At 32.0% G+C, this 26,639-nt stretch overlaps 2 protein-coding genes across 3 annotated transcripts in view; one reads left to right on the forward strand and one right to left on the reverse strand.

Annotated features, from left to right (window-relative positions):
* LOC139511528 (polynucleotide 5'-hydroxyl-kinase NOL9-like) overlaps nucleotides 1-11,796 on the forward strand; it is a 25,486-nt gene extending 13,690 nt beyond the window's left edge. For both annotated transcript variants that reach the window (XM_071298352.1, XM_071298342.1), the window contains exons 8-13: nucleotides 3,174-3,322; nucleotides 5,102-5,181; nucleotides 6,042-6,264; nucleotides 7,801-7,870; nucleotides 9,619-9,752; nucleotides 11,666-11,796. In XM_071298352.1, coding sequence (XP_071154453.1) covers nucleotides 3,174-3,322; nucleotides 5,102-5,181; nucleotides 6,042-6,264; nucleotides 7,801-7,870; nucleotides 9,619-9,752; nucleotides 11,666-11,779 — 770 coding nt within the window. In that variant the 3' untranslated portion in view covers nucleotides 11,780-11,796. The remainder of the gene's footprint in view (nucleotides 1-3,173; nucleotides 3,323-5,101; nucleotides 5,182-6,041; nucleotides 6,265-7,800; nucleotides 7,871-9,618; nucleotides 9,753-11,665) is intronic.
* A 639-nt stretch (nucleotides 11,797-12,435) lies between these two features.
* Nucleotides 12,436-25,900, reverse strand: LOC139511551 (uncharacterized). Its single transcript, XM_071298383.1, has 5 exons — nucleotides 25,453-25,900; nucleotides 24,224-24,314; nucleotides 22,115-22,306; nucleotides 19,037-19,219; nucleotides 12,436-16,777 (listed from the first exon to the last, which is right to left on the reverse strand). The coding sequence occupies exons 1-5, from the start codon at nucleotides 25,816-25,818 to the stop codon at nucleotides 16,509-16,511; spliced, it is 1,101 nt and encodes a 366-aa protein (XP_071154484.1). The 5' UTR covers nucleotides 25,819-25,900; the 3' UTR covers nucleotides 12,436-16,508.
* Between the last annotated feature and the right edge of the window lie 739 nt (nucleotides 25,901-26,639).

The following is a 26,639-nucleotide window of genomic DNA, read 5'->3' on the forward strand; positions in this document are numbered from 1 at the left end:
ATTACATAACAGCAAAATAAGGAATACATAACATTTATCATCAGCAAGTAAGGCTGTAGGAAAATAATGATTCTTTTACATGGCAGTTCGTGCTATTACATATCAGACTGTTTTCATTTGTATTTAATGAATGGCTATTATCTATTTTGAATTTATTGAACCATAAAAATAATTTTTGACTCTCCACATTGAATAATCCGTGAAGCGGATTATGTTAAATGTGAAGAGTCAAAAATTAGTTTTATGGTTCAATAAAATCAAAATAGATTATTGCCATTCATTATAAATAAATTTCTATCAAAAATAAGGCTCAAAGAACTTTTTATATTATTTATATTAACAATAACAACGTACACACATGTTGCCGTATGAATACACAACGTCAGAGTAAGCATGTCGCCATCAAAATTGACAACATTGAAAATAAAACTAACAATTTTAACCAATCAGAAGACAGTAAAAAAAACAAAGGAGTAGGTCCGGTAAGGACCGATTTTGGCCTCAAATTTCAGGTTCATCTGACGAAAGATTTTGACCACTTTTTAAACACTAAAGTGTCTATTTTATTTGATTCAATTAGTTTATGTGAAAGATTTTAACTGATTTTGTCATTAAAAACGATCCCATTCAAGCTCAAATATGAAAAATCTACCAAATATGCCAAAAAATGCTACTTTTCAGATGGTTTTTGTCAAAAATGAAAGTGGCTGCATCCGTGTTCATCCTCAACCTATATATATGTTATGTATTATCCTAAAATACAACTTACATTTTATTATTAAGGATGAACACGAATGCGGCCACTTTCGTTTTACACGAAAACCGTCTAAAATTTAACTAAAATGATAGAATTGTGAAGATTTCAGTGATTTAGCATGACTTAATGGTGCTTGTACCCGATAAATGTGCATTGTATTGTCAAAAACAGCCCATATTTATGTAACAGAAGCATTCTACTGTTCAATTAATAAATAAAAGTTTACATTTTAACAATTTTGTAAAACTGCTATATTTTGGGGCCAAAAAGGGGTCTTACCGGACCTACTCCTTTATTTATTTACCATTACTTATACTGTACTGTAGCCTTGTGTAGTATTAGCCTTGACAGTAGATATTGTCAGATTTTACCTCTTGTGTTTTTTATGGGTGGAGGATTATGCTTGACAGTGGGTATTGTCAGATTTGACCTCTATGTGTTTTTTAGGTGTAGGATTAGCCTTGACAGTGGATATTGTCAATTTAAACCTCTTGTTTTTTTCGTAAAGGGCCAAGTGAGCTTTTCTCATCACTTGGCGTCCGTCGTTGAGCTGGGGTCTTTAGAGCCTCTTGTTTCAGATGTAGGAATAGACTTGACAGTAGATATTGTCAGATTTGACCTCATGTTATTTTTTCAGGTGTAGGTTGTCAGATTTGACCTCTTGGTTTTTTTTCAGGTGTAGGATTAGCCTTGACAGTAGATATTGTCGGATTTGACCTCCATTTTTTTTTTCCAGATGTAATGTCAGATTTGACCTCTTACTCTTTTTTTTTTTGCAGGTGTTGTCAGATTTGACCTCTTACTCTTTTTTTTTTTGCAGGTGTTGTCAGATTTGACCTCTTACTCTTTTTTTGTCAGGTGTAGGATTAGCCTTGACAGTAGATATAGTAAGATTTGACCTGTTGCTTTTTTTCAGGTGTATTATTTAGCCTTGAAAGTAGATATTGTCAGATTTGACCTCTTGATTTTTTTCAGGTGTATATTTAGCCTTGACAGTAGATATTGTCAAATTTTACCTCTTGGTTTTTTTTTTACAGGTGTAGGTTTAGCCTTGACAGTAGATATTGTCAGATTTGATCCCTTGGGTTTGTAGGTTTAGCCTTGACAGTAGATATTGTCAGATTTGATCCCTTGGGTTTGTAGGTTTAGCCTTGACAGTAGATATTGTCAGATTTGACCTATTGCTCTTTTTTTCAGGTGTATTATTTAGCCTTGAAAGTAGATATTGTCAGATTTGACCTCTTGATTTTTTTCAGGTGTATGATTAGCCTTGACAGTAGATATTGTCAGATTTGATCCCTTGGGTTTGTAGGTTTAGCCTTGGCAGTAGATATTGTCAGATTTGACCTCTTGCTCTTTTTTTACAGGTGTAGGTTTAGCCTTGACAGTAGATATTGTCAGATTTGATCCCTTGGGTTTGTAGGTTTAGCCTTGACAGTAGATATTTTCAGATTTGACCTCTTGCTCTTTTTTTACAGGTGTAGGTTTAGCCTTGATAGTAGATATTTTCAGATTTGATCCCTTGGGTTTGTAGGTTTAGCCTTGACAGTAGATATTTTCAGATTTGACCTCTTGCTCTTTTTTTACAGGTGTAGGATAAGCCTTGACAGTAGATATTGTCAGATTTGACCTCTTGTTTTTTTTACAGGAGTAGGATTAGCCTTGACAGTAGATATTGTCAGATTTGACCTCTTGATTTTTTACAGGTGTAGGATTAGCCTTGACAGTAGATATTGTTAGATTTGACCTCTTGTTTTTTTTTACAGGTGTAGGATTAGCCTTGACAGTAGATATTGTCAGATTTGACCTCTTGCTTTTTTACAGGTGTAGGATTAGCCTTGACAGTAGATATTGTCAGATTTGACCTCTTGCTTTTTTACAGGTGTAGGATTAGCCTTGACAGTAGATATTGTCAGATTTGACCTCTTGTTTTTTTTTACAGGAGTAGGATTAGCCTTGACAGTAGATATTGTCAGATTTGACCTCTTGCTTTTTTACAGGTGTAGGATTAGCCTTGACAGTAGATATTGTCAGATTTGACCTCTTGCTTTTTTACAGGTGTAGGATTAGCCTTGACAGTAGATATTGTCAGATTTGACCTCTTGTTTTTTTTTACAGGAGTAGGATTAGCCTTGACAGTAGATATTGTCAGATTTGACCTCTTGTTTTTTTTTACAGGTGTAGGATTAGCCTTGACAGTAGATATTGTCAGATTTGACCTCTTGCTTTTTTACAGGTGTAGGATTAGCCTTGACAGTAGATATTGTCAGATTTGACCTCTTGTTTTTTTTTACAGGAGTAGGATTAGCCTTGACAGTAGATATTGTCAGATTTGACCTCTTGTTTTTTTTTACAGGAGTAGGATTAGCCTTGACAGTAGATATTGTCAGATTTGACCTCTTGTTTTTTTTTACAGGTGTAGGATTAGCCTTGACAGTAGATATTGTCAGATTAGTTTGTCCATCATTACTGGTACAGATCAACACTCAAAAAGCAGTTGTCAATTTTCCTAGGATGTTGCCAAATTTTGTGCAAAGAGAGCCAGGATGGAAAGGGAAGATATGGGTAAACATATTATAAGTAGCTTAAATGTAAAATACTCATAAAGCTCATGTCAGATAAATAATGACATAATTTTATTAACTACAATTGAGGTCACCACAATATTGACAAAAAATATTCAGTGAAAAATGATATAAACATCATTACATACATCATAAATTGATGAAATTATGGTGAAATATTATCAGTTGAAGAAACAAAGGACAAGGTTCACTTATGTCCAAAAATGGCCTAAAATATCAACTTTATTATAAAACACCAAAAGGTCCACAAATTGGATCGTAAATGGGTCTATTTCAAAAGTCCTAATGCTCAATAAATCAGTTCTTTTCATAAAAGTACATAATACTCTCCAAATTAGTCCAATTTTGGACATTTTGTTGAATTATGATGATTTGGGGCAATTTTCAAACCTAAAAGCTTTCGGAAAAATTTGGCCGCCACCTACCTAAAATGGTTTGTAACTAAAAGATTCCAAATGTGATATAGAATTCATCAATATAAAAACTGTTTGGATCGTGAAGGGCGGCCAAGGTTAATTATGCCAAAATCAATTAAAATTTTGGACAAAATTGACCTGAAATACAAATAATGTGTATTTAAGGGTTCATAGCTTCAAAAAATTTAAAGGAAGGTGCCAAAAAAGTATATTTTAGTCTTAACAGTATTATCACAAGTATTTCTGTTTGAAATGTGTAATTGTTTGGCCCATTTAAAAAACATTAAAAATTAAGGACCAATTTTAACCCTTTGTGAACCTTTTTTGTCACACACTGTTATTATTGAAACACATTTTTCACACACAGTAATTTAACACATTTGTCACAAATTGTCATTTCAGAAACACATTTGCCACACACTGTACTTATAGATACACATTTTTCACACACTGTAATTATAGATACACATTTCTCACACACTGTAATTATTGATATACATATTTGTCACACATTGTAATTACAGTGTGACTGACAATCAAACTGATGTTTTTTTTTCTATAATACACAGTAATGGAAAATCCACTATGCAAATATGATCATTATAAGTCCCCTACCAATGAAGTGATGAAGTCGAAGGGAACTTTTGGTCTGCACTGTGTCCGACTGTCTGTCTGTCTGTCTGTCTGTCTGTACATCTGTCAGTCTGGCAAATAAGTTTTCCAGACTTTTTTTCTTCATGCTCAAAGACATTGATTTGATATTTGGTGTATTGTTTTATCATGACAAGTTACAGATCAAGTTAGAATTTCACAATTTTTGCCTTTTCTTTTGTAAATTGATTGAAGAATTTAGTGGTAGGTTTGTTTTTGTATTTTATGTAGTTTACACCAGGACAAGTTATAGATCAAGTTAGAATTTCGTTCCATTACAATGAACTTTTAACTGGTAGGGGACTATGAATTCATACATGACCCTATAGACCTCTATGCAATTATTAATTTTTCATACATGAGTTTCATTATGTGCCTGTCAAAAGCCCTAAATTCAGTTGTTTTCATCAGTTGATTTCTGCCATGTAAGCTTTTTGTTTTTTGTTTTTAGTGTAAATGAGGATGTTTTGATTTTTCTCTTTTGAACCACTTCAAATTTTGTCATGCAAGGTATGGATTTTTCTCGTTTTTGACCTTATGTAACAAACATCCTTGCTCTTTGGTCTCAGTTGGAGAATACTTGTCCAATTTGTCCTCCTACCTTTTCTTTATTTTTACCATTGAAAATTTGCAACTTGATAAATCAGCATAACCACTTATGTTTTAAAATGAGTTATATAAATTGTTGACAGGGTGAAAAGTTGAAATATATGGACGATTTACCTGAGTATGAATTGTTGACTATAGATTCAGCTGTAAACCCTTTTGAGAGGTTTGTAACTCAATTACAAATGTATTATACTGTAAACCAACTTATTTTTGCGAGTATGTAAAAATTATATTGTTCCTTATTCAACTTCTTCAAGTAGATTTTGAAAATCTTGAAATTGAATAGCAGAGAAAATTGATAGAAATGGCTTAACGCAAAAAAATAAGTATGTTTACAGTACTATGTTACAATATAGAGTTTCATTATAAGGAAAATGACTACATTCACAAAAAGTTAAAAAAAAAACCAACTTTCATTAAAAGCATTATAATCATTTTCTTATATCTAAAAAATTCCTTTTCATTGATTAATTCATGTTACATGGATAAGTTTAAAAAAAAAAAAAAGTATCTTTAAGACTTAAATTGCCTAGTAATTTGTGAAATAAAGAAATACGATAACAATATTTTAATTTATCATGTATCATAAACTTTTAAAAAAAGTATAAAAGCATTTATAAAAAATACAACTAATGCTTGTTGACATAATTTTACAGTGTAGGCATATTAAAATGCAGATTAGAATTGGCAAATATGTGATCAATTACAAATATGTATATACTGCTACTTAACTTTGTTATATTAGTAAGAAAGGTGGAAGAAATTTGGGTAGCATAGGTTATAATATCCCTCAATAACAAGTGCCTCATGCATAAAATAATGTGCATAAATTTTATATTTAAAATTTCTCTGTTTGTAAAATTGATAAAGACATCAAACATGTGACAACTTATTGATGTTTGAGAATAAGTAATGACTCATTTATAAAACAATGACTTGAATGGAGAGTTGTCTCATTGGCACTCATTCCACGTCTTCTTATATTTAACACTTCATAAAAGAGTTTTAATTTTAATCTTTCAGCCAGATAAGTCGATATAAACCATTTGATCACAGAGATTTGAACTTGTATAGTTACTTGTGTAATAACCTTGAACCTGGTTTGTCCTTGACCTCTACAACTCCATACACAGTACCATGGAAGTCTGTTGCTATACATGTAGCCCATACAGAAGTAGATAATTCAGAAATACTGTATGCTATTAATGGCTGTCTGGTGGCACTGTGTAATGCTGACCTTACTGAAGTAAGTACACACATTTATTTACTCTCACTATTTACTAGAAATGAAGCAATAAATTCGTTTGTTATTTAAGAATTTGGAGCATTCTTGCTAATTTTTGTCGAGCCTGCAACTTTAGTTGCAGAAAGCTTGATATAGGGATAGTGATCCGGCGTCAGCGGCGTTAGCTTACTTCTTAAAAGCTTTATATTTTAGAAGGTGGAAGACCTAGATGCTTCATACTTTGTATATAGATGCCTCATGTTAAGAAGTTTCTGACAGTCACATGTCCAATGTCCTTGACCTCATTTTCATGGTTAAGTGACTACTACTTGAAAAAAAAGTTAAGATTTTTTGTAATGTTAAATTCTCTCTTATTATAAGTAATAGGATAACTATATTTGGTATGTGCGTACCTTGCAAGGTTCTCATGCCTGTCAGTTTTCACTTGACCTCGACCTCATTCCATGGATCAGTGAACAAGGTTAAGGTTTGGTGGTCAAGTCCATATCTCAGATACTATAAGCAATAGGTCTAGTATATTGAGTGTATGGAAGGACTGTAAGGTGAACATGTCCAACTGGCAGGTGTCATCTGACCTTGACCTCATTTTCATGGTTCAGTGGTTATAGTTAAGTTTTTGTGTTTTAGTCTGTTTTTCTTATACTGTATGCAATAGGTCTACTATATTTGGTGTATGGAATGATTGTAAGGTGTACATGTCTAGCTGGCAGGTGTCATCTGACCTTGACCTCATTTTCATGGTTCAGTGGTCAAAGTTAAGTTTTTGAGTTTTGGTCTTTTTTTCTAATACTATATGCAATAGGTAAACTATATTTTGTGTATGTATATATTTTATGATCTATATGTCAGTTCTGCAGTTTTTATTTGACCTTGACCTCATTTTCATGGTTCATTGGTCAGTGTTAAGTTTGTTATTTTTAAACTATAAGCAATAGGTCAACTATATTTGTTGTATAGAAGAATTGTTAGGTGTTCATGCCTGACTGGCATGGTTCAACTGACCTTGACCTAATTTTTATGGTTCATTGGTCAATGATTAGTTTTCTTGGTTAATGTTAAGTTTATGTGATAGTTGTTATATTTAGGACTATCAACATAATATCAATGATTAATAAAGAAGGCGAGACATTTCAGTGTGTGCACTCTTGTTTTTATTTGACAACATATTAAACGGTGGAAAGTAAAATGACTCCGTAAGAAAAAAACTGTTCCAAGTATTTGAAGTATTTGATGTAGACAAATACATTAAAGTTATAAACATCTTCAAATTATAATGACCCGATTCATTGATGTTTTGTTTCTTTCGCAGATGACCATAAAAATTAAATCTGTCAATCTGCTGTATACCATTACAATGATAGAATAAACAACAATCAAATCTGTTAATAAATTATAGGGAAACAAATTCACACATACATACAAATTAGCAGAACACCATCCCCCAAATGTATGAAAATACAAAATTGATTTATTCAACAATTAATAGTTTCTTATGTATAAATAAAGTTTAATTATTGTTTTATTGTAATATTTCAGGCTGAGAGAGAAAATGAAGACACACCATTTTTCTTTAAAAATACACCTGTTTGTCAGTGTCTAGGGTTTGGTATGTTCTAATTCTGTATTACATTTTAAATACTTATTTTCATATCCATCATCTTCAAATGCACCTCTTGAAAAGATAAATAAAATTAATGAATCTATCTTAGAAGCCTATTTTTGATAAACTGTATATTTCATTTTTACTTATATTTGCATCTAAACTTGAACTTTGACTCCTTTATTTACAGCACATTATAAATGGGTAAAAATATTTAAATGAAACAATCACAACAGAATTGGTAACTTATGTTACCTTTTAGTTAGGGTATTAATTACTAGACATTCTCACAACAGAATTGATAACTTATGTTACCTTTTAGTTAGGGTATTAATTACTAGACATTCTCACAACAGAATTGATAACTTATGTTACCTTTTAGTTAGGGTATTAATTACTAGACATTCTCACAACAGAATTGGTAACTTATGTTACCTTTTAGTTAGGGTATTAATTACTAGACATTCTCACAACAGAATTGGTAACTTATGTTACCTTTTAGTTAGGGTATTAATTACTAGACATTCTCACAACAGAATTGATAACTTATGTTACCTTTTAGTTAGGGTATTAATTACTAGACATTCTCACAACAGAATTGATAACTTATGTAACCTTTTAGTTAGGGTATTACTTACTAGACATTCTCACAACAGAATTGGTAACTTATGTTACCTTTTAGTTAGGGTATTAATTACTAGACATTCTCACAACAGAATTGATAACTTATGTAACCTTTTAGTTAGGGTATTAATTACTAGACATTCTCACAACAGAATTGGTAACTTATGTTACCTTTTAGTTAGGGTATTAATTACTAGACATTCTCACAACAGAATTGGTAACTTATGTTACCTTTTAGTTAGGGTATTACTTACTAGACATTCTCACAACAGAATTGGTAACTTATGTTACCTTTTAGTTAGGGTATTAATTACTAGACATTCTCACAACAGAATTGATAACTTATGTAACCTTTTAGTTAGGGTATTACTTACTAGACATTCTCACAAAAGAATTGGTAACTTATGTTACCTTTTAGTTAGGGTATTAATTACTAGACATTCTCATATCAGAATTGGTAACTTATGTTACCTTTTAGTTAGGGTATTACTTACTAGACATTCTCATATCAATTGATAACTTATGTAACCTTTTAGTTAGGGTATTACTTACTAGACATTCTCACAACAGAATTGGTAACTTATGTTACCTTTTAGTTAGGGTATTAATTACTAGACATTCTCACAACAGAATTGGTAACTTATGTTACCTTTTAGTTAGGGTATTAATTACTAGACATTCTCACAACAGAATTGGTAACTTATGTTACCTTTTAGTTAGGGTATTAATTACTAGACATTCTCACAACAGAATTGGTAACTTATGTTACCTTTTAGTTAGTTTATTAATTACTAGACATTCTCACAACAGAATTGGTAACTTATGTTACCTTTTAGTTAGGGTATTAATTACTAGACATTCTCACAACAGAATTGGTAACTTATGTTACCTTTTAGTTAGGGTATTAATTACTAGACATTCTCACAACAGAATTGGTAACTTATGTTACCTTTTAGTTAGGGTATTAATTACTAGACATTCTCTTATCAGAATTGGTAACTTATGTTACCTTTTAGTTAGGGTATTACTTACTAGACATTCTCATATCAATTGGTAACTTATGTAACCTTTTAGTTAGGTTATTACTTACTAGACATTCTCATATTAATTCTCTTTATATAATCCTACAGGAATTGTTAGAGGGATTGACTCAGTTGAGAAAGAGCTATACATCATCACACCTCTAAACCAACAAGATTTGAAAAAGGTCAATGCCGTGATTAGAGGAAATGTTAACTTACCAAGTCAAGTCTTGTTCAAGCAGGTAATTTTATGCAAAATATGCTGGTGTTAGTAAATTCAGTGGTCAACACGTTGTTAAATCAGTGACCAACAAGGCATGTCAGGTAAGGGTGAAGGTTGGTACCTATTTACAATGTTTAAACCCACTGCATTTGTTTGCACCTGTCCTAAGTCAGGAACCTGATGTTCAGTTGTTGTCATGTGTTGATGTGGTTCATAAGTGTTTCTTGTTTTTTAAGTAGATCAGACCATTTGTTTTCTTGTTTGAATGGTTTTACACTAGTAATTTTTGGGGCTCTTTATGCTTGCTGTTCAGTGTAAGCCAAGGCTCCATAGAAGACCATACTTTGACCTATAATGGTTTACTTTTACAAATTGTGACTTAGATGAAGATTTATCTCATTGGCACTCATAACACATCTTCTTACATCTATTTCATCCATCTTAAAGTTCCATTATAAATGTGTAGATGGAGATAGTCGATTTTTGTCGAGCCTGCAAATTTTGTTGCAGAAAGCTCGACATAGGGATAGTGATCCAGCGGCAGCTACAGCTGCGGCGGCGGCGTTAGCTAACTTCTTAAAAGGTTTATATTTTAGAAGGTGAAAGACTGGATGCTTCATACTTTGTATATAGATGCCTCATGTTACGAAGTTTCCGTCAGTCACATGTCCAATGTCCTTGACCTCATTTTCATGGTTCAGTGACCACTTGAAAAAAAGTATATTTGGTATGTGCATACCTTGCAAGGTCCTCATGCCCGTCAGACAGTTTTCACTTGACCTCATTTCATGGATCAGTGAACAAGGTTAAGTTTTGGTGGTCAAGTCCATATCTCAGATACTATAAGCAATAGGGCTAGTATATTTGGTGTATGGAAGGACTGGAAGGTGTACATGTCAAACTGGCAGGTGTCATCTGACCTTGACCTCATTTTCATGGTTCAGTGGTTATAGTTAAGTTTTTGTGTTTTGGTCTGTTTTTCTCATACTTTATGCAATAGGTCTACTATATTTGTTGTATGGAATGATTGTAATGTGTACTTGTCTAGCGGGCAGATTTCATCTGACCTTGACCTCATTTTCATGGTTCAGTGGTCAAAGTTAAGTTTTTAAGTTTTGGTCTTTTTATCTAATATTATATGCCAAAGGTCAACTATATTTGGTGTATGGAAATATATTATGATCTATATGTCAGTCCTGCAGGTTTTATTTAACCATGACCTCAAGTGCACGGTTCATTGCACAGTGTTAAGTTTTTGTGTTTTGGTCTATTTTTCTTTAACTATAAGTAGTAGGTCAACTATATTTGTTGTATGGAAGCTTTGTTAGCTGTACATGTCTGCCTGGCATGGTTCATCTGACCTTGACCTCATTTTCATGATTCATTGGTCTTTGTTTAGCTATCTTGGTTAATGTTAAGTTTATGTGACAGTTGTAATAAAGCTTTATACTTAGGACTATCAACATAATATCAATGATTAGTAAAGAAGGCGAGACATTTCAGTGTGTGCACTCTTGTTATCTTTAACCTGAATAAAAACTTCCCACTCATATATGGAAATTAATTTTTAAAATATTAATTCTACCTTTTTCTAACCTTATTCAAGCTTATTATATTTGCTCATGAAATAAAAAGTCTCATGAAAAATTAGTACATAATATAAAAATTTACTATGAAAGTCCAATATGTATCCAAACTGCAATTTAGATGACATATCAATTTTAAATGAAAATAAAGAATATGGCATATAAATTCAAAACACACAAAACTTGCATGCTCTTTGACTAATCCAAAGCAAAGTAGTAGCTGCTCTTTATTTTTAAAATACAATCAAGAAGAGTAACTATAATACAAACTTTGAAGAAATATATAATGATATGGTAGTTGTTTAATGTTTATTAATAAGCTATAAAACAGAACTTGTATTTTCAGAAGTGTGAAGGGCCAATTCCCTATGTGACAAATCCTATACTGACGACTGGGTCACAGATACTTAGACAAAGAAACCTTAAACCGAGGAAACAGACTCCTGAAAATCAGGAATAATAAATTCATATACAGCACTGATAGTTTATTTTTCATTTACAATGTCAACTTTAAAGATCTATAAAGCTGTCCATTTAAAAATGTGTGTAAACAGTAGGGTAGAACACATAGAACCATATAATCAATCTTACAGTCTTCTGAAAGTGATTCCTGAAAGGATCATATTCAGCTGAATTCTTTATAAAAACATCTCATCCAACACACTTAACAGTGCAATTACTATGACTAGGAAAAGAAGGTGTATAAATTGGGATAGAGTTTACCAGACGAAATACCTTTGTTTCCCCTTTCTTGAATCCCAACACAGATGTAATTGTAGTATATCTGAATTTTATGTGTTTTGTCTGTCGGTCATTTCAGATTTGGTAAAGGAGTAGGTCCAGTAAGATCCCTTTTTGGCCCCAAAATAAAGCAGTTTTACAAAATTGTCAAAATGTAAACTTTTAGTTATTTATTGACAAGTAGAATCCTTCTGCTACATAAATATTGGCTGTTTTTGACAATACATAAATTCATTCTTATTTGTCTGTTCAGTTACCATTGATAAGGAGATGAAGTCATGAATACAAATCTATACAGATAAGATAAATAAATATAATGATTTATTTGCAAGCAGTGAACAATCATTTATCAAAAACAAAACAAAACCAGAAACAGATTCTTCTTAATATTTTATTTCATTCAAATAGAAAGGCAATAAGTGTACTATAAACATATTACAATTTGATGAAAATCTGAAGAAAAAAACACAATTTCTGCATCATACGGTCACATTTACGGAACAATTTATGTTGATAAAAAACCTCCTGATCTGAGTCCTAATCTCCTGACCAAAATTTCCTGGTATATTTGGTACTAGCATCATTAAGTCATGCTAAATTACTGAGATCTACACAATTTTAGAATTTAGACGCTTTTCATCTTAAATGAAAGTGGACGCATCTGTGTTCATTCTTAATATTGAAATGTAAGTTGTATTTGATAATAATACATAACATATATAAAGGTTGAGGATGAACACGGATGGTCACTTTCATTTTTGACAAAAACTATCTGAAAAGTGACATTTTTTAGCATATTTGATAGATTTTTCATATGTAAGCTTGATTCAGAGCGTTTTAATTGAGTAAATCAGTTAAAATCTTTCACATGAACTAATTGAATCAACTGAAATAGACACTGTTTTGTTTAAAAAGTGTCCAAAATCTTTCTTCAGATGAACCTGAAATTTGGGGCCAAAATGGACCCTTACCGAATTTACTCCTTTCTGGTTTTAAATCTGTTTTTAAGAAACATTTGCAGGTTTCTTAATAATGTTAAAGACGATATATCAATAATTTTCACAAGTATGTTCTTCTCCATGATACAACAAAGTTTAGTAACATTTGAGTAAAGAAGTTCAATTGAAATGAATACACCTAATAGCTATTTATTCCATTCCGGATAAGTTCTAAAATTTAAACTTCTTTCATCCAGTTGAAGCTTTCTGGGACCCTGTTTAAGTAATTCACCATGCATGAAACTTTTTGATTAGACCTTTTTAAACTACCGTAAATACTTCAAACAAAATATTTTTTTACTTCAATTTTAATTTCAAAAAGTTGATCATACTCTTTCAAAGTTTCTTGATGATTGCTTTCTAAAGTTTTTCCTCCCTCAGCTCATTACTGATGACCTCTATTTTCGGTGGCCTGACCCAAACAGGAAGTTGTATAGATGACTGTTTTTCCCGGATTTGACTAAATAACGATAAGGTGTATAGTTGTATATGAATGATTTTTCACTCACTAAAAACTGGTTTGACTTCTCTTTATAGTTAAAGTATCCATGACAAGCTATTATTTAGATTTACATATTTATGAAGTATACAGAAAAGATCGTATATTTGGAGTAGGGCATGAAGGTGGAGGGGTATTAAACTTGGTAAGAAAAGACCTATTATCTACAACTGAAATCACACTAGACACCGATTGTGAAATATGCTGGAATAAGATTGAGATAAAAGGAAGTAAACCACTTTATACAGTCTGCTAATACCGACCACCAGACAATAATATAGCATACATTGAAAGCTTAAATACATCGTTAACCAGGCTAACACATTCAAATAATCTACCAAACCTAGTACTAACTGGTGATTTCAACATGCCAGACATAAAATGGGAAATAGACGAAGATAACAACTTTCAAATAAAGAAACCAAACAACTATAGTATGGAAACCAATAACAAGTTTATAGAAGCACTTGAAGAAAACTGTCTAACACAAATAGTAAAAGAACCAACACGTCAAGATAACATATTAGACCTTGTACTAACAACAAAAAAAACAAAGGGTTTACAACAAGGCAAAACGTACCAATAATGAAAAACACTGGGAAGAATTTAAGCTCCTAAGAAAAACAGCAAAAACTAAATTAGAAGAAGCACATCAAAACTACATATCTAAACTATTGGAAGTAGACGAAGAGGGTGAGAGAAAAACACCTGTTGTTGGAAAAAAGTTTTGACAATATGTTAAATCAAAGAAAAGAGACTCATGTGGAGAAGCACCACTTATTTCAAACGGAAAACTTATGGAAGACAGCAAAGGGAAAGCAGAAGCACTTAACCATCAATTTGTATCTGTTTTTACTGATGAAAATACATCAAGTCAACCAAAATTAAATGGCAGCCCATCGCCTGATATAGACCATCTAGAGATAACAGTAGAAGGAGTAAGAAAGCTACTTAGTAATGTCAAATGGACCAGATAACATACCGAACAGAGTCCTAAAGGAATGTGCTACAAGTATATCCCCATACATAACAACATTATTCAAGAAAACATATGATGAATGGGCTGTCCCAAACGATTGGATTACAGCTATCATCACAGCACTTTTTAAAAAGGGAGACAAAAGCTTGCCAGTAAATTATAGACCTGTTTCATTGACGTCAGTTACATGCAAAATCATGGAACACATCATTTTCAAACACATTTACAACATCTTGAAAAATATGACATATTAGTCGATTACCAACACGGCTTCAGACAGAAAAGATCATGCGAATCTCAATTAGTAACAACAATTGAAGATATCGCAAAACATCTAGATAAAAAAGAGCAAGTGGATATGCTAATATTGGATTTCAGCAAAGCATTTGATGTAGTGCCTCACATACGGCTTCTATGAAAACTAGAGCACTATGGAATAAATGGCAAAATAAAAGAGTGGGTAAAGGCCTGGCTCACACAACGACAGCAGTGTGTAGCAGTTGAAGGCGAAACATCTACAAATGCCTTTGTAAAATCAGGAGTACCCCAAGGTACAGTTTTAGATCCATTGATGTTTCTTTTGTACATCAATGATATTGGGGATGACATCAAGTCAAAGTTGCGTCTCTTTGCAGATGACAGCCTATTATACCTAGCAATAGACTACAAAGATGACTGTAACCAACTACAAAAAGATCTAGATAAATTGATTGACTGGGCATCTAAATGGCAGATGAAATTTAATGCTTCAAAATGTTATGTTCTAAGAATAACCAACAAGAAAAAACCTATATTACATAACTATCATATGCATGGCCAAGTTTTAGAAAATGTAAGCCAAAACCCATATTTAGGAGTTCAGTTTACCAACAATCTGAAATGGGATATACACATCAATAACATCACGGCAAAGGCAAATAAATCATTAGGCTTTCTGAGGAGAAACATCGGCAAATTCCCAGAAGAAATTAAGAAAAGAGCATATCAAGCCATTGTCAGACCAAACGTTGAATATGCAAGCAGTGCATGGGATCCATATCAAGAAAACCACATCAACCAGATAGAAATGGTGCAAAGAAGATCAGCACGTTTCATCAAACATCAATACAGCAGAGAACCGGGGTCAGTTACTAGTCTACTGAGGAGCTAAAACTAACATCATTAGAAATAAGACGGAAAATAAATAGGCTTTGCTTGTTTCACAAAGCTTTACATAAAAAGATAGCCATAAATATACCAGATTATGTAGAACAACAAGCAGGACAACACGGCAATACCACCGAAGCAAATTTAGAAACCTTCAAACTTCAACAAACACCTACAAATACAGCTTCTTTCCACGTACCATCAAAGACTGGAATACTCTACCAATAAGACTGTTAAATATAGAAGATGCAGAGGCATTCAAGAACAGCCTCACATCTTATTTAACAGAGTAGTCACGCAACAAACATTTGATTTTAATTTCACATGTAAATACGTTTTTAATGAGCACCATATTGAATGACCAAATTAGTACTTGCGTGATAGGTCTTAGACCCTTTGCATTTCAACGACATAGATGTAGATATGTAGAAGTCATGAAAAATTAAATGAAAATATTTAAAGTCAATTAAGATTTTGCTAAAAACAATTATAGCAAGGATTATGCCATAATAGATTTACATAAAATCCAAAGATTTCCTTAAACAGACTTTAAATATATTACACTGAAATTAATACAATGTTATACATATCTGTTAAACTGAAAAATGATGTAATGATGTCAAAGATAATATTAATTAATTCTAAGTTATGTTATGCTTTGCATATATTAACACACAAGCAAAAAACCCAAGGATGTCAGAATCTTAGATATTCAATTTAACATTGTCTAACTTCTTAAACACAAATGCAATTGTTAATGCCTTATGTGGCTAGATCGTTGTCACATAGAGGTATCCCATTGAATACAAAAGTAAATGTTCATGTTTTATGTGGTTAAATCTATTTCACATATCGGTATCCCTGTGTATGGCTGTATTGTCGATACATCATGCCACTTAAATTCATCTGGGTTATACAAGGCTATGTAATCAGTTCCTGTAGGAGAATTACCGTCTGGTTGATAAGCGCCCCAATTAAAATAATCCATTTGTGTACCATCTTCGTATTTCCAGTTTAGAGATGAGCGGTCCTTTTGGTTATGACTGCCTTGAATGAAGACAAAGTCAATGTTGGTAAGGTACGCACCTTGTGTTTCTGTAATCAGAACAATTCTTATCAATTCCATTGTCAATTTTATACTAATGTACTAGATGTAAATTATTATTATCGTTATTTTTTCTTCTTATCGGTCTTTAAATACAAACAAACAATGGAAAAACTTATATTTGTAACAGATTAATTGTCACACCTTTCACTAGTAGAAAATAATGCAAACACATATAATTCATATATTTTTTAATAAATATCAAAATTCTTTTCCTCAAACTACAATAAGAATATTTTGAAACTTTGAAGGAATAATGATAACAAGATTCCATTCTAGAAAAGATTTTTATGGCACATTAATCAACTAAAATTATCCTTACGACTTAGTTCAAATATATGTATTTCTATGGAAAGATATGGCTTCTAGTGAAAATTATAATTAGAAAAAAGTAAGCTATTAACGATTACTGAGATATTTGATCAGTTACAGTTAGGAGCTTATGTTTTAATTTGCATAAAGACAGTCTATTTGAAGATGTGTATGATAAGGATGATTGCCGTTATAATACTAATTGAATTCTAATCATTAATCAGTGTCACCATAAACAATAGAACTGAGTGTATGATATGGGGCGAATAACTGGACACTTCATTGATGAGCTTATCCCAAAACTCCTGTCTTAGATGGACTGGTCTTAAATGAGCTAGTTTCTTAAGCTCCTCCCAGTCAAGTGAAATAAATGTAGTAACAACTACTGCAGATGTTTCTTTCCATCTTGAATTATATGAGCAATACAAATCATGTGATGATGATAATCTATGTAAATTTCCTAGGATAAAGACCTATTGTCTTGTGTAATATCATTACAATGTACATGAATACATTGAACATAGAACCCTTATTATAATAGTCACATGGAAGGTAGAATAGTAGGATAGGTATCTTTACATTCATATCAAATTGTTAAACTTAACTTAATATCGAGCATAAGTTCTTTGAATAAGAATATTCAGAGAAATATACATTAAATCTGACAAACTAGTATTAGTATGTGCTACATAACTTTCAGTTCGAGATTGCAATATGTAATAATTCATTTTCAGCTCACTTTGAAGCTTTTTATCACAACAGTATGCCTTGTTATAAACTGCAAAGTTATTATAAGTATGTACTTCTCGGCCACAAAAAATTTGGGCCAGTTGAAACCAACTTTGTCAAGAATCATCACGAGGATGTGGATATTTCAATCAACAAAAAGACTAAACTTTATACAGTTAAAAGATATGTAAGAATGATAAGCAAAATACTCATCGAAGATATCTTCAGGATTATAACGTTGTACGCCAACACATGTTTTGTCTAAAAAGATGAAAAAACTTAACAAGCCCAATAAAATACAAAGTTTAGTAGCATTAGATGTCAAAACTTATCAAACTTTTTGTCAATTACAGCCAAGATAATCTATTCATGGGGTAGAAACTCCGTAGCATTTCAAGCTATTCAAAGTTTTGTAAACATATATCAATACGACAATATCAATGATAATTTCATGTCAATAGCATACCAATTAGTTATTCTTATCATAGAGGGTTCTTCTAAAACTGAACTTTAAACTTAACATACAAACTATGCAAAAGTATCAAAGTCAATAAATCTTAACTGGTCATGAGGGTAATATACTATGTCCAAGGAGTTGAAATATGCTATTAATTTTAGTACAACTGCATACCATATAAAATTGTTGCAAAATATTTCTTGAATATCATTTAGACTCCGATAAACAGTTCAACTAGGTTTCACATTTTTCTGGTTGATATGAACTGCTGATCAAAGCATTTCAGGGGAAAGTGGTGAAACATAAACAATCAATAATCTTTCATCTTTGCAATGACGGTGGAACCAAAATGAAATAATCCGAATCTAAAGACAAATCTTAAATCGATGATTAGTTATTATTTAAATTATCTTTGCAATGATAAAAAGAATTATCGCTTTTTTTTGCATTTTTTTGTGATAATTTTCCATATCATGCTACTCGCTTGAGATGGGAAATTATCGCTAGAAACTAAGGAGGCTAGTGGCGTTGCTAATGAAATTGACATGAAATTAGCAAAGTCGGCATAGATAAGATAGCGATAAACAGATTATCATTGGTCATCTCAACTCGATTGTTTTCCTCGCTTTCTTCGTACCGGCTCAAGCGAGAAAATCAATCTCGTTGAAATGATCAACGATAATCTTAAATATATATTTATGATTTTGGATACATGGTCAGAAAACGAAGTGTTGACGTACATATAACTTACTCAAATATTTAACAATATGGTACTGCTTTGCCTTCGTATCAATTCTCATCAAAAAAGCATTTTCCTGTTCACATTTTCTTTTAGCTTTCGGGTATAGGTACGAAGATCCACCATGTTGTAGCAACTTGTAGCAGATATGTAAATCCTTGTCATACAAATATTCCTTGTCGTGTGGGCAATTTTCTATAACAAAATGTTATTGAGCTATATTAACGATTTAATTGTACCTGTGGTTTGGATCTGACAATAATCTCATTTTCTCCATATTTTCACTTATTCGTGTATTCTCTCTCATTAGCACGAGTGAGGAATTGTGAGAACCGTTTCACATCCTGATTTTAAATATTACCTCAAAGTGAAGCAGTGTTCGTCACTAGATACTAGTATACACATACCTTTCGAACAGTGAATGTTCTTTTGGCTATTATATGATGTTAATTAATGCATCCCAGCTAGTTCGCTTTGCTCGTGTATGCAGTGACTTTATAGAACGTTTCATGTCTGATTCTGGCAAATTATTAATCTAGTATTTCGGTATCACAAATTACTCAAAACCTTTGCTTTTTTTTATGGATACCTTGTTATTATTGAGGAAAAGTCTATGTACTGGTGTTGAAGATTTTGTGATTTTGAACTAATTTTAATAATGCTCTCTACACACTTATAGAATTCATGCAGTAATGTAACGTTTTAAGGAAATAAGATAACTTCATATTTTTTTGATATAACCGAATATTCGAAGGAAAAATCGGTTACTGAAAAGGGATATACGCCAAACAGCATCCGTTCATTAACATTAAAACGTTTTGACGATTTTTTTTCCTTAAAATTAGGATATGTTGTTTTCTGTGACTAAAGGGAGATGAAGTTCAATTTTCGCGATTTAAGCTTTTCTCGTTGGTGAGTTATAGCCATTTCCAAGAAATTTTGGATTTTCTTTTCTTTTCTTTGGTAAATTGCCTTTGTGTAACATCATATAAAATTTTAGAAAATAGTGGTTAAATCATATCTCATTTAATAAAAAAAGTGTTAAAATCATAATTATTTTATTTATGAAATAGTGGTTAAATCATAATAAATTTTATTTAGAAAATAATGGTTAAATCATATTTAATTTTGTTTCGAAAATACTTAAATGGTATAAAATTTTAGAGAACTATGTGTTTATAATTTATTTAGTTTGAGTTATTTCCATTTGAACAGAACATTATATTGATAACCATAAATTAAAAAAAAACTGTACTTAAATGTTAAGATTGTTTAGCCCAGTTTTCAAGTTGGTAAAATCAGGGTCCAAAATTAATCTTTGGTTGATTCAACAAAAATGAATTTATAGGATTCTTCGAAATGCTGAATCTAATAGATATAGGAAGATATGGTATGAGTGCTAATGAGACAACTCTCCATCCAAGTAACAATTTATCAAAGTAAACAATTGTAGGTCAAGGGACGGCCTTCAACACGGAGCATTAACTCACACCGAACAGCAAGCATTTAGAGATTTTGGATTGTGGGCTTCTTAATCAAATTAGTCAACATTGTGGTCCAAAAGAGGGCCGAAAGATAACAGAGGAACAGTCAAACTCATAAATCGAAAAGAAACTGACAAAAAAATGAAAAAATTACAAACAGACAAATAATAGTACACAAGAAACAACACAGAAAACCGCAACAAAAACGGGGGATGATCTCAGGTGCTCCGAAAGGGTAAGCAGATCCTTCTCCACCTGTGACACCTGTCGTGTTGCTCACACACGGTGAATAGTCTTAATTCGGTAGGTCACATTCATGAGAAGGGAAGGGGATTGTAGTTACGACGTAAGAAACATATCCGATTTCATCTGTGAAACGGTTATTCCATAATGGTCAACCAACTCGTGATGGCGTCCGTAAAATTTACGAAGGGATGATTTCAACTTCACCATTGGAACTCTTAGTTTAAAAGTTTCCTTGTGAGCAGTAACCCTCTATCAATGAAATCATGATAGGCGATACAAGCGCGGAAATATCGTATCAATTGGGAGATATATACTCCGTATGTAGACGCTGCTGGAATGTTGCTACATAGAAATGAAAAGTTCACAAAGTTTCCCAAATAAAACTTTTGTTTGATTTCATAAAAAATGAGTTCTTGGGGGTTATTTATATGCCGATTCTAACAATGAACTTAGATTTTGAATAATGGACCATTACAGGTAAATCAGGTCAATTTCTAATTTTGAGTTCTTTGACCACATTCATTTTGTGTCACAAACCTATGCTATATCAAATATTGAATCACAGTCCAAATTCAGAGCTTTTGATAGCTTAACTGTAGGGTCCATACTTGCTCAATTATTCATGGTTCGACCTCTGCCGGAAATCCGGTTGCTGTCACTCTGACGGCCTCTTGTTAAGTACTAGTATTGTTGAGATTATCGCGGGAACATAACGTTCCAACTATTGTACATGTCTATTGTCGACGTCGTATTGTCAGTGACGTCGCCTTGGGCGGAAATAAGTATTTGTTTATTAAATGTAATGGCTGAACAGTTGTTGTAATATGAAGTATATTGTTATGCATTACTTTTGTATGCAAAATGTAATATATGAATCTTTGACATACCCCAATGTTTCTGTAACTTGGCCTGCAATCTAAATTGTGTTCATGGAGAAGAACATATGATTGTAAACACATGAACTGATTTATAAAATGGAGAATGGACATGGGGAATGTGTAAAAGAGACGACAATGCATGCAATCAATTTATTAGGTTATCCTCGATTAAAAAGTGCTCCCTATTCATTTAAACTTCCTTTCTATGGGTTTCTGCTCAGTACCGTTTTATTTCCAAGACATAACAAGAGATGAAAGTAGTAACGGGCTATCCACATGACGAATGACAATAAAAATACAGGAGAACAAAAACCGAGTTTCATATTTTGATTAGATTCAAAATTAAGGCTCATTTGACACTATAACGACAGAGAAAACCAGTCGGACATTTGACGCTTGACGATAAAAGGCATTCTTACCATCAGTGTGAACTACACTTAGAAATAAGTGATGGACAAATTATAAGTGGTGAAAAAATGTACCTTGATAGCAGGTAAATAAAATGTCCCATTCAGCGCGACCACCACCTCTGTCGCTGCATGCAACATATGGTTTCCCTACAAGCCTGAAATTGTGGTCGCATTTAAATTTAACTCCATGTCGAACATCTCTGCTTGGTCCAAAATATTCATCTGGTGACGCATATAATACATTGGGATGCTCACCAGAACAATCTGAAATATTGCCATAAATATCATTAATTTGTTGTATTATTTATGCCCATATTAATGGATACTAATGTTAAATAACTCGGGGAACAATGACGAGATATAAAAACTATGATGAAGGAATCCCTGTTACAAAATGACACACATTTTGGGGAACCGTTTTGCCTTGATTCCCTTGATGCCCGATCGAATGACCATATTGACGATTATATTACCAATGTTGCAAAACATTTTAATATACAGAGAAAATTCGATTACCGACTTTGTAAAGAAAAAATAGAAAACTTCATTAAGTTTTCATAAGACCAACTTTTGAATTCTATTTGAAGATGTTTAGTAGGTTATCCGACAGGTGGAGAAGACGAAAAGTACAAATTATACTTTTGTATTTACGGTTAACAAGCTCCAAATTGTTTTTGCAATTTGTACCACCCTGTTTACAGAGCAGAACCGTATATAGTTTGCGAAATGGCATATAAGACTATGTAATATTACTGATTGATCCTTCGAAAAGTAAACTGCTTCTATACTCAAACGCTGTCTAGAAACAAAGTGTAGTAGTCAGCAGAGAACAGGATTATTCAAAAATCCTATTATATTTAGACTTGGGGTCAATTACATTGCAATGTAATTAACTAAATGTCACATTACATTGCAAAAATTATCAATTACACTAATCACCATTACACAGTTTTTAAAATGTAATTAATTAATAATATTACTTTACTAAATAGGACATATAGGACTAATAGGTTTAATCCACCATTTTCTAATTAAGGAAATGTCTGAACCTAGTCAGGAATATCACCTTTGTTTTCAAAAATCAAAAGCGCAAACATATCAAATAAATGGAAAACAAAGGTGATATTCCTGACTTGGTTCAGACATTTCCTTAATTAGTAAATGGTGGATTAAACCTATTTGTCGTTTATGTCCTATTTAGTAAAGTAATTGCAATTTAACAACAACGGCAACAAAACTGTTAGTCATCGAGTGCATCATAAAAAAGTATTATGAAAAAAATACCGAAATTCAAGAGAATTTTAGAACAGAAATGGCAAAAAGACTGTGTTCTAAAATTCTCTTGAATTTCGGTATTTTTGTCTTTTTACTTTTTTTTATGATACAATCGGGGACTAAAAGTCCACCTGTAGAATATAAACTGAGAGTAATAACATTTAAAGTACCAAATAATTTCGAATTTTATAACAACAAATTTAAATAAAAATAAAACAATATCCACCAGTATACGTATGATTCCAGTGGTAATAATTACAAAAGCAATACATATTTAACAGCATCAAATGTTAACGTTTCTTATAGTATACATAGAATACAATATAAGGGTTTCATATCATACTTTATAAAAGGGTCGTTAGCTACAACATTTTCCCTTTTAATAGATCAAGATAGCTAGTACATGCTTATCTTGTCTCTAACCAAGAGGTTAATTTAAGGTTACATACATATGGATTCAATGCAGTTAAGTTATTGCAAGAAAAAAATAGTTATCAAAGGTACCAGGATTATAATTTAATACGCCAGACGCGCGTTTCGTCTACATAAGACTCATCAGTGACGCTCAGATCAAAATAATTATACAACCAAACAAGTACAAAATTGAAGAGCATTGAGGACCCAAAATTCAAAAAAGTTGTGCCAAATACGGCTAAGGTAATCTAACATCATCGATAATTTTGAGCTTATTTGACAAATTAAAAAAATACAATTTCAAAATTTTGCTTATATACATAGTTAAAACAAAAGTAATTGTATTTTAAATTTTTGTCTTAATCATAGTTGATGCCCATTCAACAGACTATGAACTGGTATCGCTTTCACTTTCTCTAGTTTCATATGACGGTAATATTTTAACCTACTGCATCTCTTCTCTTTTTAGAAAAAAAACATTACAATACTTGCATGCAACTTTACACTCGACACCAGTACCAACATCAAAGTAACATCTTTGGCCATCTGCACAGTGGTGGTCAATGCACTTTCCAGACAATTTCTGTAATAACAAGACAAGATGTCAGTAATTAGTTAGTGAATTGGTCTTTCATTTCAATCTATGCTTTCAATTGCTATTAGCTTATCTGGTTCCATGGCTATTTTACTATTCACTTGTTGCTAACTTTCTTTTTGTAAATGCTACTAGTTTGAACATTATTAAACAAAAGACGGCAATGTCTTCATACAATCAGAAATTAAAAAGCCGTTTTAATTGTTTTGACATCGACATGTTTAAAATTTTTTAGTTAAAATAATGAAAGTTTCTGTGTCTCATTGATAATAACAATGACCACTTTTTATTATGGATTATAATATCGTGACCCAATCCTACTCTAATAGAAATGTAGCATTCAATATGAAATCTATAAATGATGCTCATATCAAAATATTTATAAAGCCAAACAAGTACAAAGTTAAAGAGCATTGAGGATCCAAAATTCCAAAAAGTTGTGCCAAATACTGCTAAGGTAATCTATTCCTGGGATAAAAACATCCTTAGTTTTTCGAAAAATTCAGTTTGGTAAACTGGAAATTTATAAAAATGACCGCATTATTGATACACATGTCAACACCGAAGTGTTAATAAGATTGCCGCCACACATTGACTTACCTAGAGCCCTATATGAAATACAAAACAAGCTCTACTTAAAGAATAAAAATATGACTCAAGGGGAAATAACCGTTGAACGGTGAACTTCCCCCTGTTTACAATCCATTTATATGTAAAAAAAAAAAAAGAAGAAGATGTGGTATGATTGCCAATGAGACAGCTCACCACAGACCAAAATGACATATAAATTAACAACTATAGGTCACCGTAAGGCCTTCAACAATGACCAAAGCCCTTACCGCATAGTCAGCTATAAAAGGCCCCGAAACGACCATGTAAAACAATTCAAACGAGAAAACTAACAGCCTTTCATATGGCTCATTATTATTGTGCATGGAAAAGGATACAAAGATTTTCAATCTTTTGACTGATTTTATATTTGTCCTTATAATCATAGTATTTAAGATTTTGCTGTTTCAATGATTATCTTAAATCTAATTGAACCTACAGATTATAAAATCAGTAATTACAAAAGTTTCAAACTAATACAGGAGATCAATTCATTGAAACATTTTATAATCTTTACCTTTGACCATGTTGATATGTTACTATGAATACACCCTTCGCCATGAAGAAAAACATTACAGTTAGACTCTCCATTCTTATGCCGTTCTAGCAATTCACACAAATGCCAATTCTGTCTATAATTTAACGAAAAACATCCAGTTGTGAGTAAACATTCCTTGGCACATTCCAAAAGGCTAATACTCCCAATCCTTCGCAGCACTCCTAGAGAACAGCAACGACCCCATAGCAGGTTACCAAGACCAGGAATACTAGGTCTGAAACACTCTTTGTCTTCAGGGTGACATACGTCTTCAAATGTGGAACACAACGTCGAAGCAATGGTTAAGTTGATAAGGAATAGTTTACTGATAAATTTTAAATCCATCTCATGTTCATAGCGACAACAATTTTGTTCATCTATTTTTTAAATGGCAGTTTAATTGATGTTTATTTTATAAAACAAAATCGCTATAAAATGTGCAGCGATCACACATCCATCGGATTAATAGCGATTAGAAATTGCATATATTATTTGGGAACAGATATAATCAATTTGATTCGTGGTATTTTATTGACAGCTTTCAAATATATATTTTCATAAATATTTAATATAAAAGCTATATACTAGTATTAGATTTGAATTCTCGAGATAAAAAAATATCGTTTAATAAATTGCTGTTTGATGGCATATCGATGTCGTAATCATCTACAGAGTGCATTTTTTCCAGATTATAACTTGAGTATACATGTATGAATCTCTATAAAATTGTAACACAAGGTTCCATACCACAAAAAAAAAAGCTTGGGATAAAAGTAGGGGACATTGGCCTAACCGTTCAAGTCTTTTGGACCAAAAGTGACCAACATCAAACCATTTTTTTCTGGTTTCTGGACAATAACATAAGACTATAAGTGAGTGTATAGATTTGAATCAAAATGTAATTTGTACAGGCATTTTTTGTACAAATTACAATTTGTACAAAGTCAAAATACAAATTAAATGTATCAAAATGTTCCATACCATTAAGAAAAGATTAGATTGTGAAAGTTGGGAGTTATGAATGTTCTGCTTAGAAATAAGGGGCCAAAAAAGGGTAGAAGCCTCTCAGTTTTTAAAACTTTGTTTGAATCGCATATTTTTTACCAATGTCAATTGGGTTTAGATAATATTGTAATATTGGGGTTCTTTGGTATTTATTATCATTT

This window comes from Mytilus edulis, chromosome 1 (genome assembly GCF_963676685.1).
Source record: "Mytilus edulis chromosome 1, xbMytEdul2.2, whole genome shotgun sequence".
In the NCBI taxonomy this organism is placed as follows: Eukaryota; Metazoa; Mollusca; class Bivalvia; order Mytilida; family Mytilidae; genus Mytilus; species Mytilus edulis.